Source organism: Crocodylus siamensis, chromosome 12 (genome assembly GCF_052110815.1).
Source record: "Crocodylus siamensis isolate JL-2025a chromosome 12, ASM5211081v1, whole genome shotgun sequence".
Lineage (NCBI taxonomy): Eukaryota > Metazoa > Chordata > Crocodylia > Crocodylidae > Crocodylus > Crocodylus siamensis.
The window spans coordinates 15,746,569-15,771,602 of record NC_143406.1 but is presented as its reverse complement, the minus strand read 5'-3'; the positions used below and the strand labels follow the sequence as shown (position 1 = coordinate 15,771,602).

General features: G+C 44.3%; 1 protein-coding gene across 4 annotated transcripts in view; it reads right to left on the bottom strand.

The window, feature by feature from the left end:
- Positions 1-25,034, bottom strand: part of AJAP1 (adherens junctions associated protein 1) — a 137,335-nt gene that overhangs the window by 78,051 nt on the left and 34,250 nt on the right. For all 4 annotated transcript variants that reach the window (XM_090024068.1, XM_090024070.1, XM_090024072.1 and 1 more), the window contains exon 2: positions 6,320-7,083. In XM_090024068.1, the coding sequence (XP_089880194.1) occupies positions 6,320-7,083 (764 nt within the window). The remainder of the gene's footprint in view (positions 1-6,319; positions 7,084-25,034) is intronic.

Sequence of the window (25,034 nt, the reverse complement as noted above, 5' to 3'; positions counted from 1 at the left end):
AAGACAGAATGTGGGTAACAAAGCACTGAGGAGATAGCCACTGTGCAGGGGTGACTGGCAGGAACCTGTGACATAACCAAATACAGAAGTTTGTCAATCACATAGGAAAAAAAGTTGTAATAACTTAAAAATAGCCAAAGAAGCAGCTTAACACTTGGGAAGCTGGAGAAGCAAATAACATCCAGCTACTGCAATTGTACCCCCCAGTGCCATGACAACACCTGCCCAGCAAAGTCATCATGCATACATAATGATACCTTTATATACTGTTGGGAGTTTTTGTGTTGATAAAGTGTTTAATACATTGGATTTGAGATCGGAGTAGTTTCACCGATCAGTTTACTCTGTTCACATTGACCCTTAATCAAAATTAAGTATGACAGAATGGATGATGTATTTTCACCTGATCCATACAAAGTATTTCAAGAGAGTATTAATGCCTGTGTGCAATCACTTTGTTGACTCATATTACTACATATACTATATATCCCATGGTAAACCTTGAAGAGTAGGAACTGTATTTGTATACCAAGGTGAGCCAATGATCCAGTCTTCGTGCGCATGCTCGTGTATGAGACAGAAACACAGGGAGAAAGAGAGACATTGTCAAGAGCTCAACAGCACTTCATTTGCAGAATCTGTGAATAGGTGTGGGAGAAGGGAACAGTTTTAGCTACAGTACAGCTACGTTTCATTATCTCTTTGCAGCTCTGTAGCACAGCCTTTCTTTCTTTATCCATTTTGCTTATTGTAGCACTAATGTAACAAGACCACAAGACAATGATTTGTAATGTCCGCTGAACCAGATAAAAAGTACAGACAAGTCACCTAGTCTTTATTTCTAACATACGGTATTTCTAAGCAGTTTAAATACTTCAGCTTTCTCAGCTTCATAGAACAGAGTAGCAAGATCTGAAAAAAGTAAAGTCTTATAGATGCATATCATTATTGTTAAAATAGGATACTTTAGTCAGTGCTTAAAGACACAGTTGGTTGCTTCCTTTGCGTATAGAAGTGACGGGGGATGGCGGGAGACCCACTGCTACTATAATGTATCTTCTAGTTTAATGCAGCTGCAGCGTATAAATTTTTGGTATCAGTCACACATCACAGGCAAGGAGAACAAACCAGCAGGGCCTGAGACATTATCTGCAGCTCTAATGGGAAGCTGAGAGGTTGAAATAGTAATATGTATTGATATAGGATTTTTTTTCAACTGGAGGCTAGATTAGATGCTGGAACAATATTTATTTTGTCAGCTTCCCTTTTCTACGCCAGTTCAAATCCCTAAACTAGCACTGGGAGTCTGGGAGAAGCTTTTGCTAAACCTTGGCTTAGATGCTGTGTTTATACACACCTTTTTCCCTTTCATTTCTTAGGATGTGCCAGGTTCCAGCAAACATTTTTGTTCTACCTTCCTTGCAGAATCTTGGACTTGATGTTTCACTATATGTTGATCCAGTGTTGAGTCAGGAACCATGGCATATCTACAGAAGGGATTTTTTCTGATTAAAAAAAAATTACAAGCTTTCATAGGGGCTTAACCTAGAGGTGAGTAAGAACTGAGTGGAAAGCTTCCAAAAATTGTCTCTGAGGTGGCCAGTGTGCTTAATATGGATGAAGAAAACAAAGGCATATTCACAGTTTAGGCTTTATTCAATTTAGAGTAGATAAACTAAGATCAAAAAGGTCCTTTAGCCATTGAAAGTGGTTTATTGTATTCACTTATTCAGCAAAAGAGGTTAATTAATGAAAACTCTAATCATTCTGAAACACTCCCTAATGAGAGTTAAGAGCTAAAAGATTAAAGTCAGCTGGAGAGTTCTCAACTCCCAGGTGCCTCTGAAACACTCCTTGAATTTAAACCTTTGAGGAATTGGGGTAGGGATGGGAGGAAATTATGCAGAGATTGGACAAAGCTGGCTGGAAACTCAGGTCTCTGGGCACAACCTACCTGGATGCAGAGCCAGGCAGGGACTTCTAAAGTAGGTCAGCACAAGCTCTGCGAACCACTTAGCTTCTGCAGTCTCCAGTCCAAGGGGTACTTGAGATGATAACCCCAGATTCAGATGCTGAATAGAAAGTTCAGGCTCTGGATTTTGCTCTTTCCTTCCCACCGGCAATGTCCACTAGAACTGGGCACAGGTTGCACAGCTGAAGGAGGAAGTTAAGAGTCTGGGTGGAAGAGAACCAAGAGAATCCCACCCAAAAGAGTACTCAAACACCAACAGACTCTCCCCATGCCTAAAGAGGGGTATCTGTTCCCACAAGCTTGTAAAGAGCAATTTCGCCAACTATTTACCTGGTCTACTAAAACTTATCACTTGAGACCTACATCTTCAAAAGTGTGTAATGAGATAGGGATGTTGGTCTAAGGACATAGGCAGACCAGGTTCTTTGGGTAGGTGTGATATCTTTTATTAGACCAACTAAATAGTTGAAAAGATTGTTCTTTGCAAGATTTGGGGCACGAACACCCTTTTTCTGGCATAGGGAGAGTCTGTTGGTGTGCTCTCCTGGGGAGAACAGAAGCCCAAGAAGCCTTGTAATGAGGCAGGATGTTTTAAATTCTGGGAGCTCAGTCTGAGATATCCAAAAGGGGTCTGTAATACCCAGAAGAGGACATACTGACAGTAGGACTTTCAAAATACCACACAAAATAGCTAAGTGGCCAAGCCAATAAGTTTTGGAGATTTCTTAAAAGGTCCCAGTCTCAGATTCATTCATGGCAGAGACCTAAACTCTGGAGGGTAAAAAGTGCATGTTTATAAAGGTGCCGTCCAATGATTTCTAAGTTAGTATCAGAGCTAGAAACAGAACCCTGGAGTCCTGCTTCAAGTGACCTGCTGTTTAATAGTGGGCAGCACCACTTACAACTGGAACTGTGTGAGGTTTGTTCATTACCAATGCAAATTTGAGTCCCCGCTCAAATCAATGTAGGCTTTATTGGGCATACCTACACCTGCGCTTTCATGTGCATTAGGCTATTTTAATGCACATTAAAGCATCGCAAAAACCCCTGTGCTCTTTAGCTAATGCACATTAAAATAGGCTAATGCACATTTTTCTAGTACTTCACAGTGGAGGTAGTACATTCAATGCACATTACCTAAATCACATTAATGAAAGTGTAGCTGCACCCATTACTAAGAGCAAATACAGGAATGAACACGCAATGCTGAATGGCTCTGCAGAAGGCAGTTTGCAGACTGACAATGTCATGAGTAGGGCAGATAACACAATGGGGCAAGGGACAACAATGATCCCACATCTATATTCAAGTTCTGTATTTCAGTGGGTTTACTGAGATCATTTCTCTGTTATCCTAGCAGGCAGGAAAGAAATCATCTGAAGGCTAGTTTGTGAAATGACAATTAACAATGGTCACTTGATATTTCAAGCAGAAATATATTATGATATTTCCTTTACAGTGACTTAAACCTGTCAGATATCATTACCAAAGTGGCAGTATTATGTTGTAGATACTCAGGAAACCATATGCAAGACAGTAGTTTCCAGGCATCATAAGAAAGCATTGTATAACTAATGCAAAGACCAAAAGAGAATGCAACAAGTCAAATGTAAGCTCCTGACCTAGGCACCATAAATATAATAATACTAAGTCAAGTCCTAGATACTGAACCAGTGACTGGGAGTGTAGTTAACAAACCCTGACATAGCAGGGATAATGAACCATGAGTCACTTTTTAGACAAATAATCTATGTCATCTGTGAGGAAGAATCTCCTCTGATTCATTCTTCTGATATTTCAACATCCTAACAAAGCTCTGTAATCCTTTGACAGTGTTATGCCATTTGTAATTAATTCACGGCAATAAACAGAACTTTACTCGGTACAAATATGTGGGAAAGGCGCCCATTTGATTTCAAATGCGTGCCCAGAAATGTAGTTAGCTACAGATGTGAAGACTGCTAATAACAATAGGATTTGATGGCACTATCTGCTTTGCAGACAACATCAGCAAGTATGGGTTTGGAGAAGTTGTAGCATTTCATCAGATGTCTTAGTGTGAATTGATTAGATTTCTTATGCTGGGGACTGTGATTGATATTTTGTCTCTAACAGAGCCAGCTGATGTTAACATTTCAGCTGATGCATAGACTGAGAGACTTCACTGACATTAATAACTTCTTGAAGTTAGAAACAACATTCCTTTTTTTTTTTCCTGCAGAGGGCTGCGTGGAAAAATTAATCTAGACTGAGATTACATTATAAAATCTATAATTTTTTATTAAAGAAGCACCTGTCATTAAACTAGTAGTCCATGCACTCTGAATTAATTTGCCAAGTTTCATATTATCCCACAGTTTAGCATTAATACTAACAAATGTAATTTGAAATAAATGGAAAACTCCTTTCTCATCCATGTCCAAATAGTGTTGGTTAAAATATTGCAATAAATGAGTGCTGGACTAAATCTGATTATGGTGATGGTGTGTAGATTTATAGAGATAACAGGCAAACTGCCTGTAAGCCCCTAGCAAATGCTGCACATGAAAATGATTAATCCAATTCTCATTTATTTTCAGAGTGCTCATATGTCTAACTCCAAAGTCATTGTAATTTTCCTCAGCAATCTTACCCAAAGGAAAAACTAGTTAGACGTGATGAGGAAGGTAATGCTGACTATTATCACTGCATTGTATTTATATTATCATATGGCCAACAAACCCGACTCATAGACCAGCAATTTGTCAGGCTACATGCTGAGCAAGCACATACTGGAAAGACTGACCCTACCCCAGCACCAAGGAGCCAATTCTCCGAAGCCCTGTGGAGCTCCCTTAGTGATGGCAGGGAATGAATGCAAAGGGCTGCCTGCATGGATTGTTTTATTTTTAAGGCAATATAATGTACATGTTGCTGAGATCCCAGTCTAGCATTCACAAGAGATCCTCATCATGAACCGAACTCATCAGTGAAGTGTGGCAAGTTTACAACACTTGAATACTTTGGGTAAACAATTCACCGTGAACAATTTAATAAAGGAGTTATCCCCTTTCTCTGTTCATAAATTATCCATGGCCTCTTACCTGTTTGTGCACTTTTTACGCTTAAGGAATATTACAGCCCATGATTTGCTTGTGTAACTATTAAAGTATTTATAAGTTGGTAGATCTGGCCTCCCAAGTCAAGCAACGTTCTTGTTATTCCCAAGCTCACAGAGAACGCTAGAGATGGCCACCAAAGACAAGCCATGAACACTTGTGCAAAGACACATTAATGTGGATACCCAGGGATACCTTTCAAACAAAAAATCACTGGTATGCATTTCTGTATAGAACAAATAAGAGAAGTCATGAAGAGAAACGACTCTTATTCCATCAAAGCATTGTGTCTATTTCTTTATCTGTATGTGGCCTACCAGATCAAATTGTACCAAAATAACCTTGATGTCCAGTTTGCATGAGAAATAAATGTTACTGCAAGGCAGAAAACAATGATTAGATGAACATTAGCAGACAATGCCGAATGCTACAGTACAACAAAAAGCTACACCTAAATTAAGTAAAGAACACTGGGGGGAACCCACTCTTTTTTCCCCCTGCAGTCACCACAGCTAAAAGGTATGTATACTATTTGCAGATCTTCCAATAATAATATGCCACAGAAATACACTGATTATTACTGCACTTTTCTGAGATGGTGAAGATTTGTATGCCATACAGAGTCTGCATCTGCAGTGCAAATATAGCAGCTACACAGTACATAAGGGTGTATGATTAGCAAAATGCGAAGAGGACTAGGAATGAATGGACAGCAAAAACTCTTTAGTGGGATAAAAAAAACAGTCCCGCCCCACAAAGCCTGGATACTTTCACCCCAATTTTTTAAGTTTATCAAACCAGGCTCCAAACCTTATTAGGATACTCTTTCTTAACGTTTCCATCCAGTACTTTCTTTTGCTGGGCAGGTCAGAAGTACCGCAAGAATGCTCCCCTCCAAAACCCAGCAGTGAAAATTAACTAGAAAGCATGTACAAGCACTTAAATAAATTATTTTAAAAACATAAGGAAGGTTTCATCTGAGTTAAAGACTATAATTTAGGCCAGTTTGCCTTTTATCCAGAGCTATGCAACTACCCTGTCTGAAAATTACCTCAATACTTAAAAACAATGTAAAGACGTAGCCACTCACTGCACCTTCTTAGCACTGTGGTACTGGCCCATGTGGGCATCTCATTAATGATGAACAGCATACAGAAAAAAAACTGCTGCCCTTCCCAACACGATCTTCACTCTGACTTGTCCCATGTCACGAGTTCCAAACACACCCCTACAAACAGACAGAAAATACCTGAATTGTCTTTTGGCGCTGTAGCATCCCTCTCATCACTACTGCGGATGGAATGAGGCTCTGTTGTGCTAATCCTGCCAGGGTTGTTCTTGTGTGTTTTACTCCCTGGCCCAGGTGATGCTGTGAACCCTTTAAACTGTACAGTCGTGGAAGTGGTAGTAGTAGTGGTGGTTGCCACAGTAGTTGTCCTTGTTTGTAAAGTGGCAGTGGTGGTGGTGGTGGTGGTGCCATAATTCCCGGGGAACGTACTGGTTTCTACGGAGTCCTCATCTCCTGTTGGACCCCATATAATTACTTCAGGCAGTGTGGTGGGCCTGCTGTCTCTGTGATCAAAACTGCTTTCTCGGAGGTGCCTTTTCCCCCTTTTCAAATGAGTCTGCTGCTCAGTACTCCTCTTGTTCCCATCTGCAATGGAAGGGGCTGATTTTGCTGCAGTAGAGCGCTGAGACTGCATGCTTTTAGAAAGAAAGCCTGAAAACTGGTCTGTGGTTTTGTGTGGCCTTCGGGAATGATATGTTTGTATTTGCTGATCAGACCATTCAGGATGAAAAGAAGCCTGGTTCCAGAAAGGACTGAGAATACGCAGCTGCTGTCCATTTTTAAAACTCCACAAAGGACTATGGGACAATCTGTGCCGGTGAGACGGCCTCTGCCAGAGCCTAAACCCTTGGCCTTGGGCTACAGATTCACAGGTGGAGAAATCCATGGCTAGTTGAAACATGGCTATTAATATCCAAGCATGGCTTCCTACTGGGCAACCTGACCTGCAGACAAACATTGAATTGTGTTAGCAAAATAGAAAGAAAATGCTTTACATGACAGATTAGAAAACAAGGTTTGTACATCCATTAGCTCAACCTGCCAGAAGCACCTCAACTGAGAGGAAACATCTGATAACCAGTTCAGAAGAAATACAGGGAAAGTCAGCTTAGTAGCTTCATAAGAACATACTGCTACCCTTTCTAACTATTACAGCCCCATTTTTCAGAATGCTGCAGAGTCCCAGGATGCTGATCTCTAGCAATACCAATCCCTGCCATTAGCCATGGCAAAACTGTCATGGATCTGGGAAAGATATTGGTCTGGGGGTGTACCTATGTCATGCTCTGAATAAATGGAGAATGGGTCCTATTATGAACAGTCCTTAGGAGTACAGCCAAGGTGTGTGTATTCCTGACCTCAGCATTCTTCACTGAATTGGATATGAACTAGTAACATGCATAACAGATACACTGCCTGTATTCAAGCTCTTTATTTCAGAATGTATATCTAAGTCAAACAGAGGAGATGCATCTCCATGGCTGGCCAGTTTCATAAGAAAACTTTTGGGTTAATGAGATTTAATTATAAGGAACTATTTGAAGCAGAAAGGGTTTGAATTCACCTAAAAAAACCTATTTGCAATGGCTCAGATCCCTGAGCAGGCATGGGATACCACTTGAGAGATGCTTCTTGGGTGTGCAGGACTCTGCCTGTATGAAACACATGATTAGGGTCAACTCTGTAGCTGTGAAGTATAACCCTTTGCAAGAGAGTAATAGGTCCCTCGTCTTTCCCCGTACGGCCAATATGCAGTGTTGTCCAAGAGGCCTTCATTAATGCAGTTGTATTGATTCTTACCCTCAGCTTTAAATATGTGGTTTATCTTTAAAGGCATATCTTTTGAATTTTGCATAGCGCATGCTGGTTTTCCTTATAGAACTGTTTTCCTAATTCAAATAAATATCCTTTCTCTCCTGTCCCTTCTTATTTATCTGGACTCCATGTCTCTTAGAAATAAGCAGACGAGATAAATTAGAAGTCAATAGCAAGAGTCTGCTGAACTCAGACACAGGACAGTGAATCTATGTATAACAAATGTACTTTTCCTGTAACTTGAGGGATGCTTCTAATAAAATGAGACTTTCACTCACGTTCCAGTTTCCCTGCATGCAGCATTCTCACAGCCTCCCAAAGCTGATCTGCCTTTACACCTTAATTAAACCCAACCCCAAACTCACAGAAGCAAAACCGTAAGGCAAGTCACCCAAAGGAAACAAAATGTGGTGCTGCTTCAGAGTCTCAGGATGCTGATCTCCAGGAATACCAATCCTTTCTGTCAGCCATGGCAAAATTGTCTTGGAAACATAATGGATACAGGGAAGATGTTAGTCTGGAGATGTACCAGCCTTCATTCAAATTACCAGTTCAATAGCTATGCCAGCCTCACTGTGGCTGCAGTACCAAACAAAAACCCGAGGCAGCACCTGCCATTGAAACAAGCAAAGTTCCTCTCTATGACTTTAAATGAACATAACTTTAAATGAACTTATCAACAATGTTTCACCTCTTTAAACGATCCCTGTTTACATCCTTCTGTCTCTTGTCAAGTGTCTCTAGGAAAGTCAACCTTGCAGGTCTTTCCCGTCCCATAGTTCTGGGGTTAGGTGATCCTAAAACAGGGGTCTGTGTTTCCCTTCCATGCGGCACATCTAGTATGCTGTAAAGCATCTTATGAAATGAAACTGAATGCGACAGGTCAGCAGAGTGGGCACACTCCAGCCTGCCAATGGTACCTCACAAATGATCAGAGCTGGCAGGATCAGAGGCTTAAACTGAGTTCACACCAAATAGGCCAGGGACATGAAATATTTTAAGCAGTTCTACAATTTTTTCTTAAGAAAGTACATGGAAGGCAGATGTGTTAGTCAGTAAGTTACAGCCTGAGAGGACCTGTACTCTAGCACTGAATGTGTAACCCACTTACTATTAATCAGGTCGCTTGCACTTCAAAAAGAGCGTCTACTCCCAGAGCGGGTGTGCAGGCCTGACCTGCATGGCTAAGCAATGTGATACGCTGTACATTGCATCATTAAATAACAGTTTGCCTTCCTGCAGAGCACCTTGTGCTAGGGCTTTTTTTAAGGAGCCTGTTCTATTACAGAGAATAAAAGAAAAGCAATGCCATGCACTTTACCTTTAATTAGTCTTTCTCTGTACATAAAATGAATGGCTGTAAATTGCACTGAATTATCACCATATGCTATTTTTATTTTGCTCTAAGATCCTTAGTCTTTTTCTGGCTGGAATCATTGTTTCTTTTTCAATTACTTTCTATTTTGCAAAGTTTTCAGGTTTACCTTTTTCCTTGGTCAAGCTGTTGCTCATTTCACTTACCTGTTAATCAACTTAGCATCATCCTGAGATACATATCTGCTTTTATTAAGGATCATGGAACCAAATCCTAACACCTTAACACTGTTTTTGTTCAGCTTTTCTACAAGGAAAGCTCTCAGTGAAGTCTGCAGGAATTAATGAAAGCTTTAAATGAATAAATGACCTAACCCTACCTTGCATAGTGGCTTGTGAGGTCATTTATGCCTGAACAAAGGACACGAAAAACCCTGCCCGCCTCTTCTGGTAGATGAGAATTTGGATACTCACTTTTTACAGGAGTAAAGGAAAGAAGAATCACTCCCAGACACTGAGACTCAACGTATTTGCAGTTCAAAGACTCTCCTTCCTACCTTGAGTCAGATTTTCCTTCTCTTTTTCCTCAGAGCTGATTGAAATGTTTCATTCAAACCTTTTTTTTCCAAAAATATATTTGGTTTTCTTTTGAAATTTTCCAATTTTTGACCCAAAAACTAAACTGCAAAAAAGCCTGAACCCCTCATGATTTACCATGTCTCCTCCCTTCCCCCTTCCCTTTCTCACTCTTCTCCATTCCCCCTCTATTCCAGCCAAAAAGAAATTATGTTGGTTTTGAACAATACTCAGCTTTGGATTTTTTTCCTCAAATAAAACTCAGTTTTTAACCACCTCTGTGGAATATACCTCCCATTTCTCAGATTTCCATCCCTCTAAGATGTGTTTCCACCCTGGCCCCTGAAATTCAAAAATAACTGCAGATCTTGATTGTGTTCACATATGATTTTTCACATTAACCAAAAGGTGAAAGATAAGCCTGTTACCCCTTTGAAGACCTGTTGTTCTACTGTTTGCTCCACTGAAAATTTAAGACAGACTTTCCATCCGGATTAAGAAAACAAAACAATATCTGATACAGTGCAGCAGCATCTGATGGTCAAAATATTAGAGCACAAATGGTTTGGAAGATCTGACTGATACCACCTTACAACCTGAGGGTCCACTGGGATTTCAAAGTCACTATGTGAAAAAAGATGCGTTCTCAGCCCTGAAGAGCTCACAAACTAAGTGAAAAGTTGTTCCACCAAATGTTACCAATAAAATTGCAAAGATGGAGAAAAAGGAACAAGGGTCACAAAAAGGAGATGCTGAATCCCATAGCTCAGCCATTGCAAAGTCCAACTCATCCTAATAATTATTTGTGTTGACATAAATAAAACCATGCCTTCTCCTTTAACTATCCCTGGCCAGCTAATTTCTTGTAGGAGTCACATAAGAAGAGGGAAAGTAAGTGTGACATTACAGATAGGTTTAATAAGTCTCCATGCCTAAGGGTGATGGGGAGGGAAGCATAGAGCTGATTGTGGGTGCTCCAAGTTAGCACTGATGGGAAAGCAGAGGGAAGGGCACAATGAGAGTGGTTAGACAGGGATAGGCAGAGCAGTGACTAGGAGGAGCATGGATCTGAGGAAGAGGGGAATGGGGAGGGAATGGAGGCGGGGAAGGCATGGTAAGAGCAGCTGTGGCATAGTAGGCAAGGAAGAATACATGGGAGCTTCTGTGTTACATCTCCCTTCCCTGTGGGTAACTGAGTGGTTTTGCAGTGCTCTTAGTTTGATTCAGGTCCAAGTCAAGAGTGATCCTAGTGGTTATCATTTGATGGTTGCTTGGTGAAGTGTGCCAAAGAAATCCCATTGTCTCCTTCCCACATTGCAGTCTGATTCATGAGGCTCCAAGAGGCTCTATCAAGAACGTGGCTAAAAGGCTTCAGGACAGCTTGCAGCCTTCTTCATGAAAACTATGAGATGCCTAAAGTCCTGTCTTGATAGGGCATAATGAGGCTGCAGAGGAGAGCAGCTGGTTTATCCTTGCAAAGTTCAAATCTGTTGTTTCACTTGCTGCAGTTTTTTAATGGGATTTTCATCAGAGTTCGTATTCAGAACTCAAATCCACAGCAGGGTCCCCTGCTACATTTTGGAATCATGAATCTACTGTCCCTGCTATGTGAAAGTAACTGTGTTCCTGCACAAAGGACATTTCCTATATGCTGCATGTCAGTGGTTCGGTAGGTAACGCCCACACTCTGCTGGACTGAAGTCAGGAGTTTGGTTTTTCAATGAGAACATTAAATACAGATTCACCTTAATAATATTCATAGCCCTGCTGTTATTCTAATGGCATGTCAGACTCAATTTCAGTTTTTGTCTAACCCTGTAATACAATTTGAAATTTTTCCTTGCAGGAAAAGAAAGATGCAGTGCACCCTCTGACAGTGTATCCATCTTGAGCAATACATTCTCATGTCACATGCACTCACTCTTTGGCTGCTTCTCAAGAAGGAAACAGGATGCAAATGATGCATTTTTATTAATAGCCTCTGAATGATAGGAAGTAAGCTCAGACCAGCCATAATTTGCTTGTGGCCAAACCTCAGCTGTTGTATTTGATCTTCCCAGTGACAAAACCAAGCCCACCAGTGGTTTTGGATTCACATCCTACAAGAATGTGAGCATTGTTGTATTCCTCCTTCCCTTGTTCACTTGTGATATTATCAAGCTAAAGTAAGAGGGCTGGAATCTTACATAATGTAAACCAGGACAATTACGTAGACTTCAATGGAATTGTGTTGATCTAAACTAACAGAGGATCTGGAATTATATCTTCTTGTTATTCTATTTTAGTAACGTTAGAAAAAGTCCCCAAGCAACTAGCACCAATACAGCCCCCCAAGTTCAGCATTGTTCATCTCTATACTGTATCTAAGCATGCTGTAAGCTGGCTCTGCCCCCCTGCCAACGGGAATGTGGCTGAATACAGTTAGAAAGCACCCAGTGCGGCCAAAAATGCAGGCATATTGAGCACTGCAGCCACTGGTACTGCCTGCAAACATATTGGTACTAACCCAATGAAAAGGAGTACCATTGTATAGATAGGGACATAGCTCAGAACACCCCAAATGGTCTGTAGCCACTTTTGAGGATGTTTCACAGGAATTAACACATGCTGATCCAAATCAACAGGTACAGAGTGCTCATGCCATGGGGAGAAGCCCCCTTATAGACAGAAATCCTCAGATGCAAGCAGGCCCTTGAAATACATGCACAAAAGGCAGGGACCATATCCTCAGATGTCAGTGGATGCTGAGCATTTTGCAGGCACTGCTGCTGTGGCAATAGCTAGCTGCCTGGCATTTGACCCCATCCCAATGTGTGTATCCTAGATAGCTTCTATTTTATAATACTCTGAGTGATGTGAGGTCGGGGAGCTTTATTCTAAAGGACATCCTGATGGCCAGGCAAAAATCACAACTGGCTATCAACCCCTCCTCAAGATGTGGCACTTGGGACCGGCATGTGAAGCCCTATCACTGTGTAGAAGGGGATGTTATGTGACAACCAATTTTCCCTGGGTTTCATGATTGCAGATAAGATAAAACATCTTTCAAAATAAATAGCAATGTGTAGGCGTTCCAGTTGTCTAGGCAACACACTACTCTGCAGTTTAGAGCTGGGAATGGGGATGCCACTGACCAAGAGGAAATTCAATGCCCAGCGCTGAAAAGAAACTTGCTTTGTTTCCAGTGAGTCTGGGTGGTCTGCAAGAAAAGATATTCCTCCCCTTTCCGTTCTAGTGAACAGTACATGAGGAAACCCAAGCAAGACTCCTGTACATCATTATGTAGGGAAGTGACATCCCCCTTCTAGGAAGATAACAATATTTGCCTACTAGTTAAGAGGCTTGAGAATAAATTAACTGACCAGAAAGGGTACTAAAACACTGGAATAAGTTACCCAGAGGGGACTCTCCATCCTTAGAGGTTTTTAAGACCTGGTTAGACAAAGCTTTGGCTCAGATGATCGAGTTGGGGATGGTCCTGCTTTGAGCAGGGGGTTGGACTAGATGTGACCTCCTGAGGTCCCTTCCAACCCTGATATTCGATGATTCTATGGTCCTACGATCTGTGGCTTTGGACTTTAGCATTAAACAACTGAATAGCTGTTTATCAGCTTCTTGCAGTGTTACTTCACGGAGGAAGAACTTAATGGTGCTTTGAATATTCTATAGGCTGATTCCTCTAGATAATTAACACCATGCTAATTTCTCCATTCTAAGACCTACCGGCTTCTAGGACCTATATCATCATCATCATCATCATCATCATATTCAGTTACACAACAATTGCTACTCATTCCTCTTCAGTTGCACTACCTACCTCTTTCTAAGTGATGCCAGATGGGAACAAGAACAGTTTTTAGTGGAATATCCACAGTAGTTACAAAAAAAAAATGTCCAGTTTACAAAAGTAAGGATTTTTATTTAGCTCCAAAATAATCAGTACCATAATGATACAAATAATGCACCATCCCCTTAATTTGGATCTAAGTCTTGACTTAGGATATACATTCAGAAGAGTAGAATAAGGCTGTTCAGAGGTAGCAGGGCTGGGATACAAAGCAGGGGCATGCAGCAGGTCAAGAATGAGGGGTACCAGGAAAGCTGTATCTCTGCAAAGGGTAGAGATGTTTTAGCCCAGACACAAGGTACCACAGAAGTACCCTGTGCAGATTTTATTTATGTAGCATATGTGGTTTCAGCATATTGTTTCAGCCATCTTAAGGCAATGTCATCACCAGTGTGAAGAGCTTGAAGGCCAGCAGGTAGCACAGTAAATGGAAATGAGTTAACAATGTGGGGCATGGTTTGAACTTGTCCATAAGGGCATTTGTTTTCATTATGAAGGCCCCATTGATATAGGTTTGAGGCACAGTGACCCTGTCCAGTTCAAAAATGGTTGAGAAGTGCCTAACAATGGTGTAGCCAGTTCAATCCTGGTTGACTGACTGTAGGATCAGAGATGATGTGGTGATTGACTGGTGCTTGTGCTCACCATTCTTCATGCCATTAAGTAAGGAAAACTCAAAAGATTTTGAAAGGGTGGACCATGTTGGATGTCTTGAGGGGAGCCAAGATATCAGTGAGTGGAATATGTCCCAGTGCACTGGCAGTATAGTATTATCCCAAAGTCTGGCTAGTAAATTTACTTCAGCATTTGTGTGGCAGAGATAAGGGGGAGCAATGTGAATCAGGACTGGTAACCAAACCTAGATGAATGTAGCATGGAGGCATTGGCAGTCCAAGTGGAGCCTGCAAGTTTGGTAAGTAGGTTATTTCTTGTTTTGATTTTTCAAGCAGTTTTCTGGAGATGTGATTTATAAATTAAAGTCCAGTCAAGGATGACTCCAAGATAAACTGGGTGGGCTTCAAATTTGAAAGGCTGACTGTTTAAAGTGACAGTGAGTTCACAATTAGCACTAGCATTATGCAGATGAAAAATACTTGAGACAGTCTTTGAGATATTTGGTTTGAGGCGCCATTTTAGGCAGTACTCTGACATCAGTCTCATGTCTCCATTAAGTGTGAGTTCCACATTTGAAAAGTCATGAGCTTGGGTGGCAAAGGCACTGTCATCAGTGTAAACAAATTTTCATGAGCCAGTCACAGGCAGGGCATTAATGTTACAGGTTGAAAAGGAGAGACGCCAGTACTGATCCCTGAGGGAGGCCATTGGTTTTCTATCTCCAAAAGCTAGTTCAATTGGCCAGGTGGACTCTAACGCATCAACCACGTAGTAATAGTTCAACTAGACAAGTGACCCAATTTGACAGAATTCCTGATATTTTTGCCAGAAGACCAGCATGCCAGACAGTATCATATGCTGATGTTAAATGAAGGAAGACAACACTAGTCTTCAGGTTTTTCTGAAAGCCATTTTCAATGAAGATGGTTAAAGCTAGAACTTGACTGCAAGTGCCCTGGCCACAGAAGCATCCTGCTTGGTCTGGGCTTAGAGCAGAATTAATTACTAGAAAAATACAGGCAGAAATCTTGGAGAACAAGTTGTCAATGCAGCTGGCTGAAATTTGCAGAAGTTCTGTATTTTGATGATTTTTTTTTTCCTCCACAAAATTTAAATGAGAAAAAAATAACAAATGTTTCCATTACATATTTACCATTTTATGGTCAGTGGTAGAGTTGGGCTGGGCTTTGGAGTCTCAAGAAGTTTTATCAAAACATTCAATTCCCATTAGGAAAGGCAAGCAATCCAATGCTGTTTTTATAATTCCCTGCCTCCTCATTCTAGTTTTCAGTCCTTTGCTTTCTTGAGCCCTAAAGTCACCTGCATGATTTAGTGCAAAGAGAGGTTTATTCTCACACTCTAAATCTTACATCTGCAAATATTTACATGTGCTCAATTCTAAGTGCGAAAGCCCTCTCATTTCAGGCAATGGGGTTTCTCAGGTGATTAAAGGTAATCATATACAGAAAGATCTATAAAATAAAGGGCTAACACAAAACATTAACTACTACCGAGCCACAGCACTGGTGTAACCATACCTGGAAAAGTTTCATTCGAAAAAGAGTGCACATCAGACTGCCTGTGACAAGTTCCCAGAGTAGATGATCTTTCATCTCAAAAAATAGATTGGTTTTCTCACTAGTTTATAATTAGTCACAAAATTAAATTATAGTACGTCAAAGGCATTTCTTCTAAGATTAAACACTGTGATAATTTTAAGCCTGTTATCTAGATTTTAATTAGGTTCCTTTGCTTCCTTTTCTTTAAACTAGAGTGCAGACAGGAAGGTGGATTGACGTTTGGAGGGACAACATGAAGGACTCTGCAAGAACATGGGTGGGGAGAGAGCTGTGTTCCCTACAAGGGCCAGCAACAGAAGCACATGGAGTCCTGGTGTGTAGTGCTCAAACTCCAGCTACCCCCACTGAATCGCATCCTACTGCTGCAGGTACACCCTGAGAGGAAATAACAACCAAGGTCCCTCCTGGGTCTCCCAGAGGGCCCCCAGGCAGCAGGCATACCACGATGGCTGAAGAAGCTATTCCACACTCAGGTTGGGCTCCCCATATGCATCTGGGAAAGCCAGCCCTCAAACATGCCTTTCCCTCTGGACTCAAGAGGTCAGTCAAGGCAAGTAGCCTGCCTGTGACATCAGAGAGCCTGAATGGAGTGTCACACCCATCTCACCATGATGATAAAAGGTTGAAGGGTTGTGTCTAAACAAGATGAACTGGCAACACAACTCAGAAGCTTGGGTCTGCTTGCAAATAACTATCAGCAGTGTAGATGGCCTAGGACAGATAGAACAGGTATATCAGCCAGGAAGGCCAACTGCACCTTGTCACGCATCCACAGATGCATCTCGAGCAGGTCCAAAGAGGTGATCCTCCCCCTCTATGCGGCACTGGTCAGGCCGCAGCTGGAGTACTGCGTCCAGTTCTGGGCACCGCACTTCAAAAGGGATGTGGCCAGCGTGGGGAGGGTCCAGAGGAGGCCACTCGCATGATCAGGGGGCAGCAGGGCAGGCCCTATGAGAAGCTGAGGGACCTGAACCTGTTCAGCCTCCACAAGAGAAGGCTGAGGGGGGATCTCGTGGCCTGTTACAAACTAGTCAGGGGGGATCAGCAGGCATTGGGGGAGTCACTGTTCCCCCGAGCACCGCCAGGAGTGACCAGGAATAACGGTGACAAGCTGGCAGAGCGTAGATTTAGGCTAGATATCAGGAGGCGCTACTTCACGGTCAGGGTGGCTAGGGTCTGGAACCAGCTTCCAAGAGAAGTGGTGCTGGCTCCTACCCTGGGGGTCTTTAAGAGGAGGTTAGATGAACACCTTGCTGGAGTCGTTTGACCCCAGTAATCTTTCCTGCCATGGCAGGGGGTTGGACTCGATGATCTGCTCAGGTCCCTTCTGACCCTAGAAACTATGAAACTATCTTGGGACATGCCCTCCTGGGGGGGCGTAACTTTATCCTAAGATAGAGTTCCTGTGGGATAGTCCTATCAACAACAGTAACTTTGTCTCCAGGGTCAAGATCCTGAGGACCAAGCTCATCCTGCTATTACAGGAGTGAGAGGAGTTATGCCAGTGATGGAGTGGGCCCCGGTAGGTATGCCTGGCTGGGACTATTCCTGCATCTGTCTTGCTCTACTGGCTTGGGCTCTGCCTGACTAGTGACACACTTTGACCAGAGGCAGTGCCACTCTGCAAATCAACTCCAACCTCCTGACACAGTCATTCTGCTCCCTGCAGCAGTGTGGATGCAGGAGTCAGGCCCTACATGACTGAATGAAGGTGAAAATGCTGCATAGGTGAAAAGTGGCGAGAGAGAGAGAGAATGTAACTTGGCTGGGCCCCCATCTCCCCCCTGGCTCCTCTCCCTTGCTTGAAGGTTGATGCTACAGCTTTTGTCGCACTCTCCTTTCCCTGTCCCCTAATGTCAGGGAAGGAGGTGCTTTTTCCCCTCTCCTTCAGACTAATCGTTTCTGACATGCATTTGGCAACCACAACCAGGAGAGCCTGCCTATTGTGTTCTAGGTCAGGCTCACCTGAGAGAGGAACGTGGGCACTGTGCCTTTGAATTTGAGACCTAACTCCTACAAAAGAGAGGGCCTGACCCATTTGTGCAGTTCACTCTGTGCTTTTCTTCCACAATAGTGGAGAAGCTGCTCTGATGCCAATAGTTACTCCCAGCTATTCTGAAGTGGACCTCAGCAGCTGAAGCATCAGTGTGACCTAGCTAAGAAACATGGGAAGGTAGGACAAAAGTGGCCTCCAAGGCTGTCATACCCAGTCCCTACAAACACCATGCATCTGAAACATTGCCCGTTCTGGCTCCTCACATGCAGCACAGCCAGAAAGCACTTTATGAGACACAAATCACACACACCTTATACCATGCCACAGGTAAGATGCAGGAAAGTTCAGGGTGCATCCAATGTCCTGCCTCTGCAAAGGCAGAGAAGTTCTCAGATGATCCTCAGAGAAGGACCACAGCTATGTGAGGGAGGAAAGCAAAAATCCTCATCATCCTTGCCTGGCAAAGAGTGAGTCTAGTGAACTTTTAGGCTTTGCTGGCTGCTACAGGCTGGCGAGGATCCATGCTCTCCCCAGGTGTTTGAGCCTAGAGTGGGAGGGATGGCCTGCTCCGAAGGGCTTTGGGGACCAGCTTTGGAACCATGGTCACGGTTCCCTTGCATGGTCCTAAGCTTTTGCTGTCTGACCACTCTGCAGACACCTCCATGGGAGAACATGGGATTCCCTGAGCTGCCTCAGGGTCTACCCCTGGGTTCAGAACCATGCATCAGTGCATCACAGAGCAAAACTGCTGCAGCTCTGCCCTGGGCTCCTGCCAAGCCCTGGATGAGACCAGCAGAGAATCTTACACTTGGGGTTGCATGAGGAGAATGGATTTTCCAGAGGTCATGGGTTGCCAAGGCCTTGTGGTTTCTCTGCCCAACTCAGGAAGGTTATGAGCACAGGGTGCCACCCCTTAGGTTCAGAAGCAGCTGTGCTGCACTCAGAGCAACAGAGCAGTTGCTACTGCCTCTTGCCCAACTGGCCAAAACCTCAGTCACTTACATCAGTGCAAAGAAGCATCTTGTGCTGAGTGGCAGCTGCAGCAGGCCTAGTGAACAGGGCCTCCAAGAGGGAATTTTGGCCTCTTGCTCATTGCAAATGTAAAAGGCACTGCAAGGCTTTTGTCCAGTGTGGCATCTTCAGCAGGCATTGCCAGCAGCTTCTTGGTAACTCGTTCAGCAACTTTTTGACACAATGCTTCGGTCTCCAGGCACCTGGCTCGTGCTGCGCCCACCCTCCCCCATACCACCAACTGCAGGTGTAAGCAGCAAATTAGAAAGCAACACCTTTTACTTAGTAAAGCGTTGGCCTGCTCCTCCTGCCCCCACCCCTGCCACTCCCAGGCCCACGGCACAGGCGTCTTTCCTACGTGGCTGCACAGTGGTGTTGATCAGGTATCGAACAGCTATGGTGCTTGGCAATGAAAGTTGGTGCTTGCATTCCCCTTGCTGCATCAGCGCAAGCAGTGTGGTCTTTAGTCCAGCCTGTTCCCTTCATTCCTGCTGGGACACAGACCATCATCATTTTGCTACTTATACCTCATTCCCCTCTGCATCCTTGGTATCTCACCACCTCATAAGGCCGCACTGACAGAGTGGGTAGGAAGCACGAAGGCAGCATAGGTGTGAGGGGGGAGATGGCCACAAGGAAAACTATAAAGGAGCTGTTCAGCACTCATTCTCTGACTGCACAGCCCCAGAACAGGGCTGAGAGTCTGGCCCTGTAAGCAGGGGCAAGGGTTAAGTTGTGTGCGTGTGCTCGTGTGGAGAATATACAGCACGGCATTTCACAGGCCAGCTTGTGAATACATGCATCAGCCTGTCGCCGTGTGCAGCCACAGCATGCATACCTGGCGTTACTTTGCATACTTATATGGCGACAGCACAGGCGCATGTATTGCACTCCAACCTTATGTGGTTAGGTTGTGTACCTTCTCGGTGCGAGCAGGCACTGGTGGCTCTGCAGGTGCGCCTGTGGGTGTTGCCTGGCTACAAGGTGGCCATGTGCTACTAGAAAGGTATGTCCGTGTGAACAGGGTTAGGGGTGAGAGCGACAGGTGAGCAAAGGGAATTTCATAAGCGTGGCTCCTTGCTGCTGCCCTTTCGAGCAGGGGCTGCACCCAGCAACACCGGTGGGCTGACACTGCCCCCCTGGCTCCGGTGACACACCAGCTGCAGCACTGACCTGAGTGTGGCAGAGGGGCCAAGGGCCTGATGGTGCTGGCGCTGTGAAGATTTCTTTGGCAAATAGGCCTTTACTGCCATGGCACTGAGACGAACCACTCTCCCAGGGAGTACAAGCTGCCTTATCCCAGTGTAATAGTTACACAAGTGAGGTCTCTGCCCCTCTCCCCACACCTTACACCCACACTCCTCCAAAATCTCCCTGGCAACCAGCAGGGAGGTGGAATAAGCCCGTGCCGGGCTGCCAGCTTCCCATTCCTCTTGCCTTGCTGACAGATCCAGAACATATTCCTCTTCATATCCAGTTAAATAGAACCGCTAGCCAGAGTTTAATTTCCTGGCAGCAAATAAAAATACATAAATATTTAGTAATTTGGTTTTTTCCCCTCAACAAGGGTATAACTCAGGTGTCGGCGATAAATATCTGCTGGCAAGATTAAAACCCCTTTGTCAGAAACAAGTGCAAACAGGGGGGAGAAACTAACATATTTCACATTTAAAAGTTACAGCTTACTAAGGCTAGGGCTGATGAATAGCTACAGCTGACACAGGGAGGCTGCATGAGGCAATGAAATCTGTGATATAGAGGAGGAGGCAGTGAGGAAACAGAGCCGTAGATCTGATTGTTCTGAGTAGATGGAAGGGCTTCTGCAGCACTCGCTGCTACACCACATTTTAAATATGCTTGAATGATGTGGCACGGCCCACACGGCACATTAAAAAGCTTGCCTGCTTTGTTTGCCGCAGGCTGAGAACCACGTCTGGCCCCAGCTCAACAATTAGCTCTCTTATGCCTCAGTACCGCTGAGAAAGCTCCTTCCAGGCACACAGGCGCTTCCAGGAACATCCAAACACAGGGCCAAGAAGCCTGTATGCCCACCACCACTGCAGGACCTTGTTGTCCTAACTGTCCTGACCTAACTTTCCTAAGAGCCAAAGTCAATGCATCCAAACATGTGTACTTAAAGACCAATACCTACATCTATGTCTGGGCTCCAGAATGAGCTGTCTGGATACTTAGTTGAGTCCTTGAAACTTGTATTGCTTACAGTGGGATCTGGGCATACTCAAGCAATAAAAATCAGGTCCTCCTTGCAGGATCATCATCATCATCTACCTGGCCAAGCCAAGACTCACCATTCCCACAGACAGAATTCATGGCAAGTTAACCCATCCAGTCTGAGTTGGGGACTGTCCTTAGGGGTGCAAGTCATGGGTTGCACTAAGTCACACCTGCACTTTGCCTGTGGACACCAATAGGACACTGCAGTGTGCTGGGCTTGGTCAGTGCAGAAATAATGGGAGAAACCACATGCAATGCAGCACATCAGTACTTAGAAACAGGGTTTGGAGCTCAAACACATGAGAAGAAAATATTATTTGGGGGATCTGGGGGCCGTGCAGGATATGGTGCAGAGCATGCCATCTGACCACCACCCCACCATAGCAGGGCAAGCACATGCTGCTGCTGTACACAGCAAAGCAGCGTGCAGCAGGGGTGCTGGGTATGGCACTGCGGTACAAGGGCATGGTGGTGATGTGACTGGAGCCGCATTTGGAGGGGCTAAGCTCCATTAGCCCGGCCTTCCTCTGCCAGTGGGTTTGGTGACTACCTTGAAGCAACCAAGCTTGAAAATACTGACCTAGCTGCTTAGTGGGGTTTATTTTTCTCCCATACCACTTTGCCTCCTACCTGGTTGCCTGAGCTTGGAAGAGTTTCTTCCCTTCTAAAGGTCCTCTTTTCCTTCCAAGCAGCAGTCTTAATGTTGTATTTGTGGCACCAGATTTCTGCTCTTTTGTTCTCCCAACTTCCATTGCTGTAGGAATCAAGGGGAGCCTCTCTTTAAAGACGATTGGGCTCTACACTCCCCATAAACATGAAAAAGACTTTGACAGACCAAGTGCCCAGTTCTCTGCTCTACATGGCACAATGGAAAGCTGTGAAGCTTCCTTCATATAAAAGTTCCTGTTCAAGCAAAGTTCTCTGCCCAGTTCCCAGGCTCAGGAGGTGGGGATGTTTGTCTCAGCAGCCAGCCATAAAAAGGAGGCTTCAAAGTCTATTCATGCAGTGATGCTGCTGACAAGGGGAACTGCAGGGGCCTTGTCCCCTGAGCTTGATACATCTGTAGAGGGAACATTTTGTGACGATTGCCCAGAGGCCCCGGGAACTGGAAGCACTGGGGTCAGCATGAGCTCCTGCTTAAGGAGGATACTGTGAAGCTTAAATAAAGATCCCTGAATGCTTTGAGACCTTTGAATGGCAGATAATAGGTAAGGGCCAAGCATTAAACTCTGTGATTACCTGTGTTTCATGAGTGATCTCCTGGGATAGTGAATAGCAGATTTAACCTTCAAGCTCCCCCTCAGCTCATCTCAGAGAACCCTGGCTGAAATGCAGCATGCATGGTCGTGCCAAAAATCACCCTCCTTTTCACAAGATTGGGGTCTGTAGCTCCTGGATGGAGGAAGAGCACACACCAACTGCTGAAACTTCCTTAGCCTGAGGAAGGGGTTTTGAACCTCAAAGCTTGCTTAAAGATATCAGATTCACCCAAAGAACCTTGTCTACCTATGTCCTTAGACCAACATGGCTACAACCTACGCCCCTATAAAGGCAGGCATTATTAGTAGTATACATTTGCAATCATCTTCTCTAACCATAAAGATTGTGAGCATTCACTTTTCTTCTTTGTGGTATCTCTGTTTTGTGGGTTTCTAAGTCTGGAACTGAGCAATGACCCACAAAACAGAACCGCATTTCATGCAAAATGATGTAATACTTTTAATATTAAAATTGTTCTTCATAATAATATGAAATTCATGTTTATACTCATATCTAAATTCATAAAATAACTAATAATTATATTATGAAATTCAGTATCCAAACACCAACTCTGCCTGCTACATAACATGTGTAGGTACAGATTCTGTGGATACCTATATGCATGCACCCCCAACCCTCACCACACACATGCACACACACCAACCTTGCTTGTTAATTTAGAAAATAGGTGCTTTCCATGAAACAAATTAGCTAGTGAGCATGCAATCAGGCAACTCTTTGGCAAGAAAGCAACAGTCTAACTGCTTTAATCAGCAGGATTCATAAGGGGCTTGGTGTATTTATTTATTTAGCCAGAATTGCCTTTGATTTTTCCTTTTGAAAAAGAGCATTGTTCTTGCTGAAGATGAGAGAGGAGGATTTTTCCCTCCTTTCTTCAAAGGCAGATCCCATTACAAACATTCTTTCCCTCATTTTGATATGATCCTTGCAATACTCTGGTGGAAATGATGGGCCACTCGAGACTGCAACAGATCTATGCTGCTAGTTTGCCCTTTCAAGAATCCTGCTGTGGGGCAGGCACAGAAGATGGAGACCAGGCTATGAGCTTCTGCACTCTTGGCTGGCTTTTCCCTTTACTGCTTTTCCTACACTGTATTCTGTCCTGTTGTCTCTGGAGTTGTTCAGCTCTAATTCACTATCTGGCCACAGCACATTCTCTGACTCTTTCTTCCCATCCTACCTGCTCCTGCTGCTACTTCCCAAGTAGATTGCAATCCTTCCCCTTGTACAGCAGCCACTCTTGTGACAACTAGAAATAAACCAACATGAGCCAGTGAAATAATCAAGAATCTTCCAAATGGTAAATACAATTGACCTGAAAGCATCTTTCAGTTAGGACCTGGCAAACCAGCCTAGACTCTGGTATTTCAACCCCCTCTTGAGCATCAAACTCCTACAACATGTTTGCTTACTCAGTGAAGCAAGCTATAGAAGAGCACAGTGATCTACCCACAGCAGAGGACAGAATGACTCCAGCTCACATGGAGCATGTCCAGATGAGTGTTCCCATGTGGTCTGTGGCATCACAGATCTGTTTGCGGTATTTTCTATAGCACAAGGGCCTCTTCCTTGGTGTCTGTATGGTGCTCAGCTCAGTGAAGACCAGCCTTAATTGGAATTCATCAGCATTACTGTAATGTGAGCAATAAAGAATTGCCATATTTTCTTGCACACAAACAAGGTGGCCTCATCGAGTCTTCACCAGCTGCCCTGCTCCTGGGATAACCTCCCACTTTGCTTTCCTGCCACGCCTTGATGGAAAAATATGAGAGTTGTTACTAAGATGGAAGGCTACCCATTACTTGCCCTGTTGACATGGGTCTTAATACCTGCTCTGACCGCCCCTCCATGGGTCCCATGCCTCACTAATGTTACTCTGTGTGCATTGCCTCTCCATCCTGTGGCCGGAGCAAAACGGGGACACAGTTGTAGCTCTATGCTACAGCCCTGGAGGGCCACTCACTCACACACCACCCCTCTCTCACCGGGGTCCATTTACTTTGCTGGCTCTCACCCAGCCTCTTTCACAGATTTCATAGACATTAGGGCTGGAAGGGACCTCGGAAGATCATGGAGTCCAGCCACCTTCCTTGCCCTCTCTCTCAGGGCCATGCTCATACCGCTTGGCCTCACCCGGCTTCGGGCTTAGCTCTCCTCCCCTCGGTCAGATCCAGTGCAGTCTGTTGGGTGTTTCCTGCTACCCTCACCTGAGCATTGACTGAGCGATTCCACAACTGTAGGCTTATTTCACTCCTGGCCCCTCTCCAGGCCACTATGCCACCACTGGGCCTCCTCACTTGCCCACTCACGGGGCCGCTCTGTTCATCGCCCCTCTCTCTCTGGGTCTTACTACTCATCAGCCCCAGGCTTTACTCTGCCACCTGGGCATGGCCTCAGGTCCCTCCTCTGGCCTGAGCTCTGCCTCAGGACTCTTTAACAAGCTTGGGCTCCCCCTGCCCATTAGAACACCACCAAGGATGTGGGGCTGGGCTTATAAGGTTCCCTGGCCCACAGGAGGTAACTGACTTGGCATTTCCTGGGAGCTCCCATGCCCCTAGGAACCCCACCAGACCATCTTTCCCTGGCAGGGTACAGTTTTATGTCTTACCCAGTACCTGGGGTGTC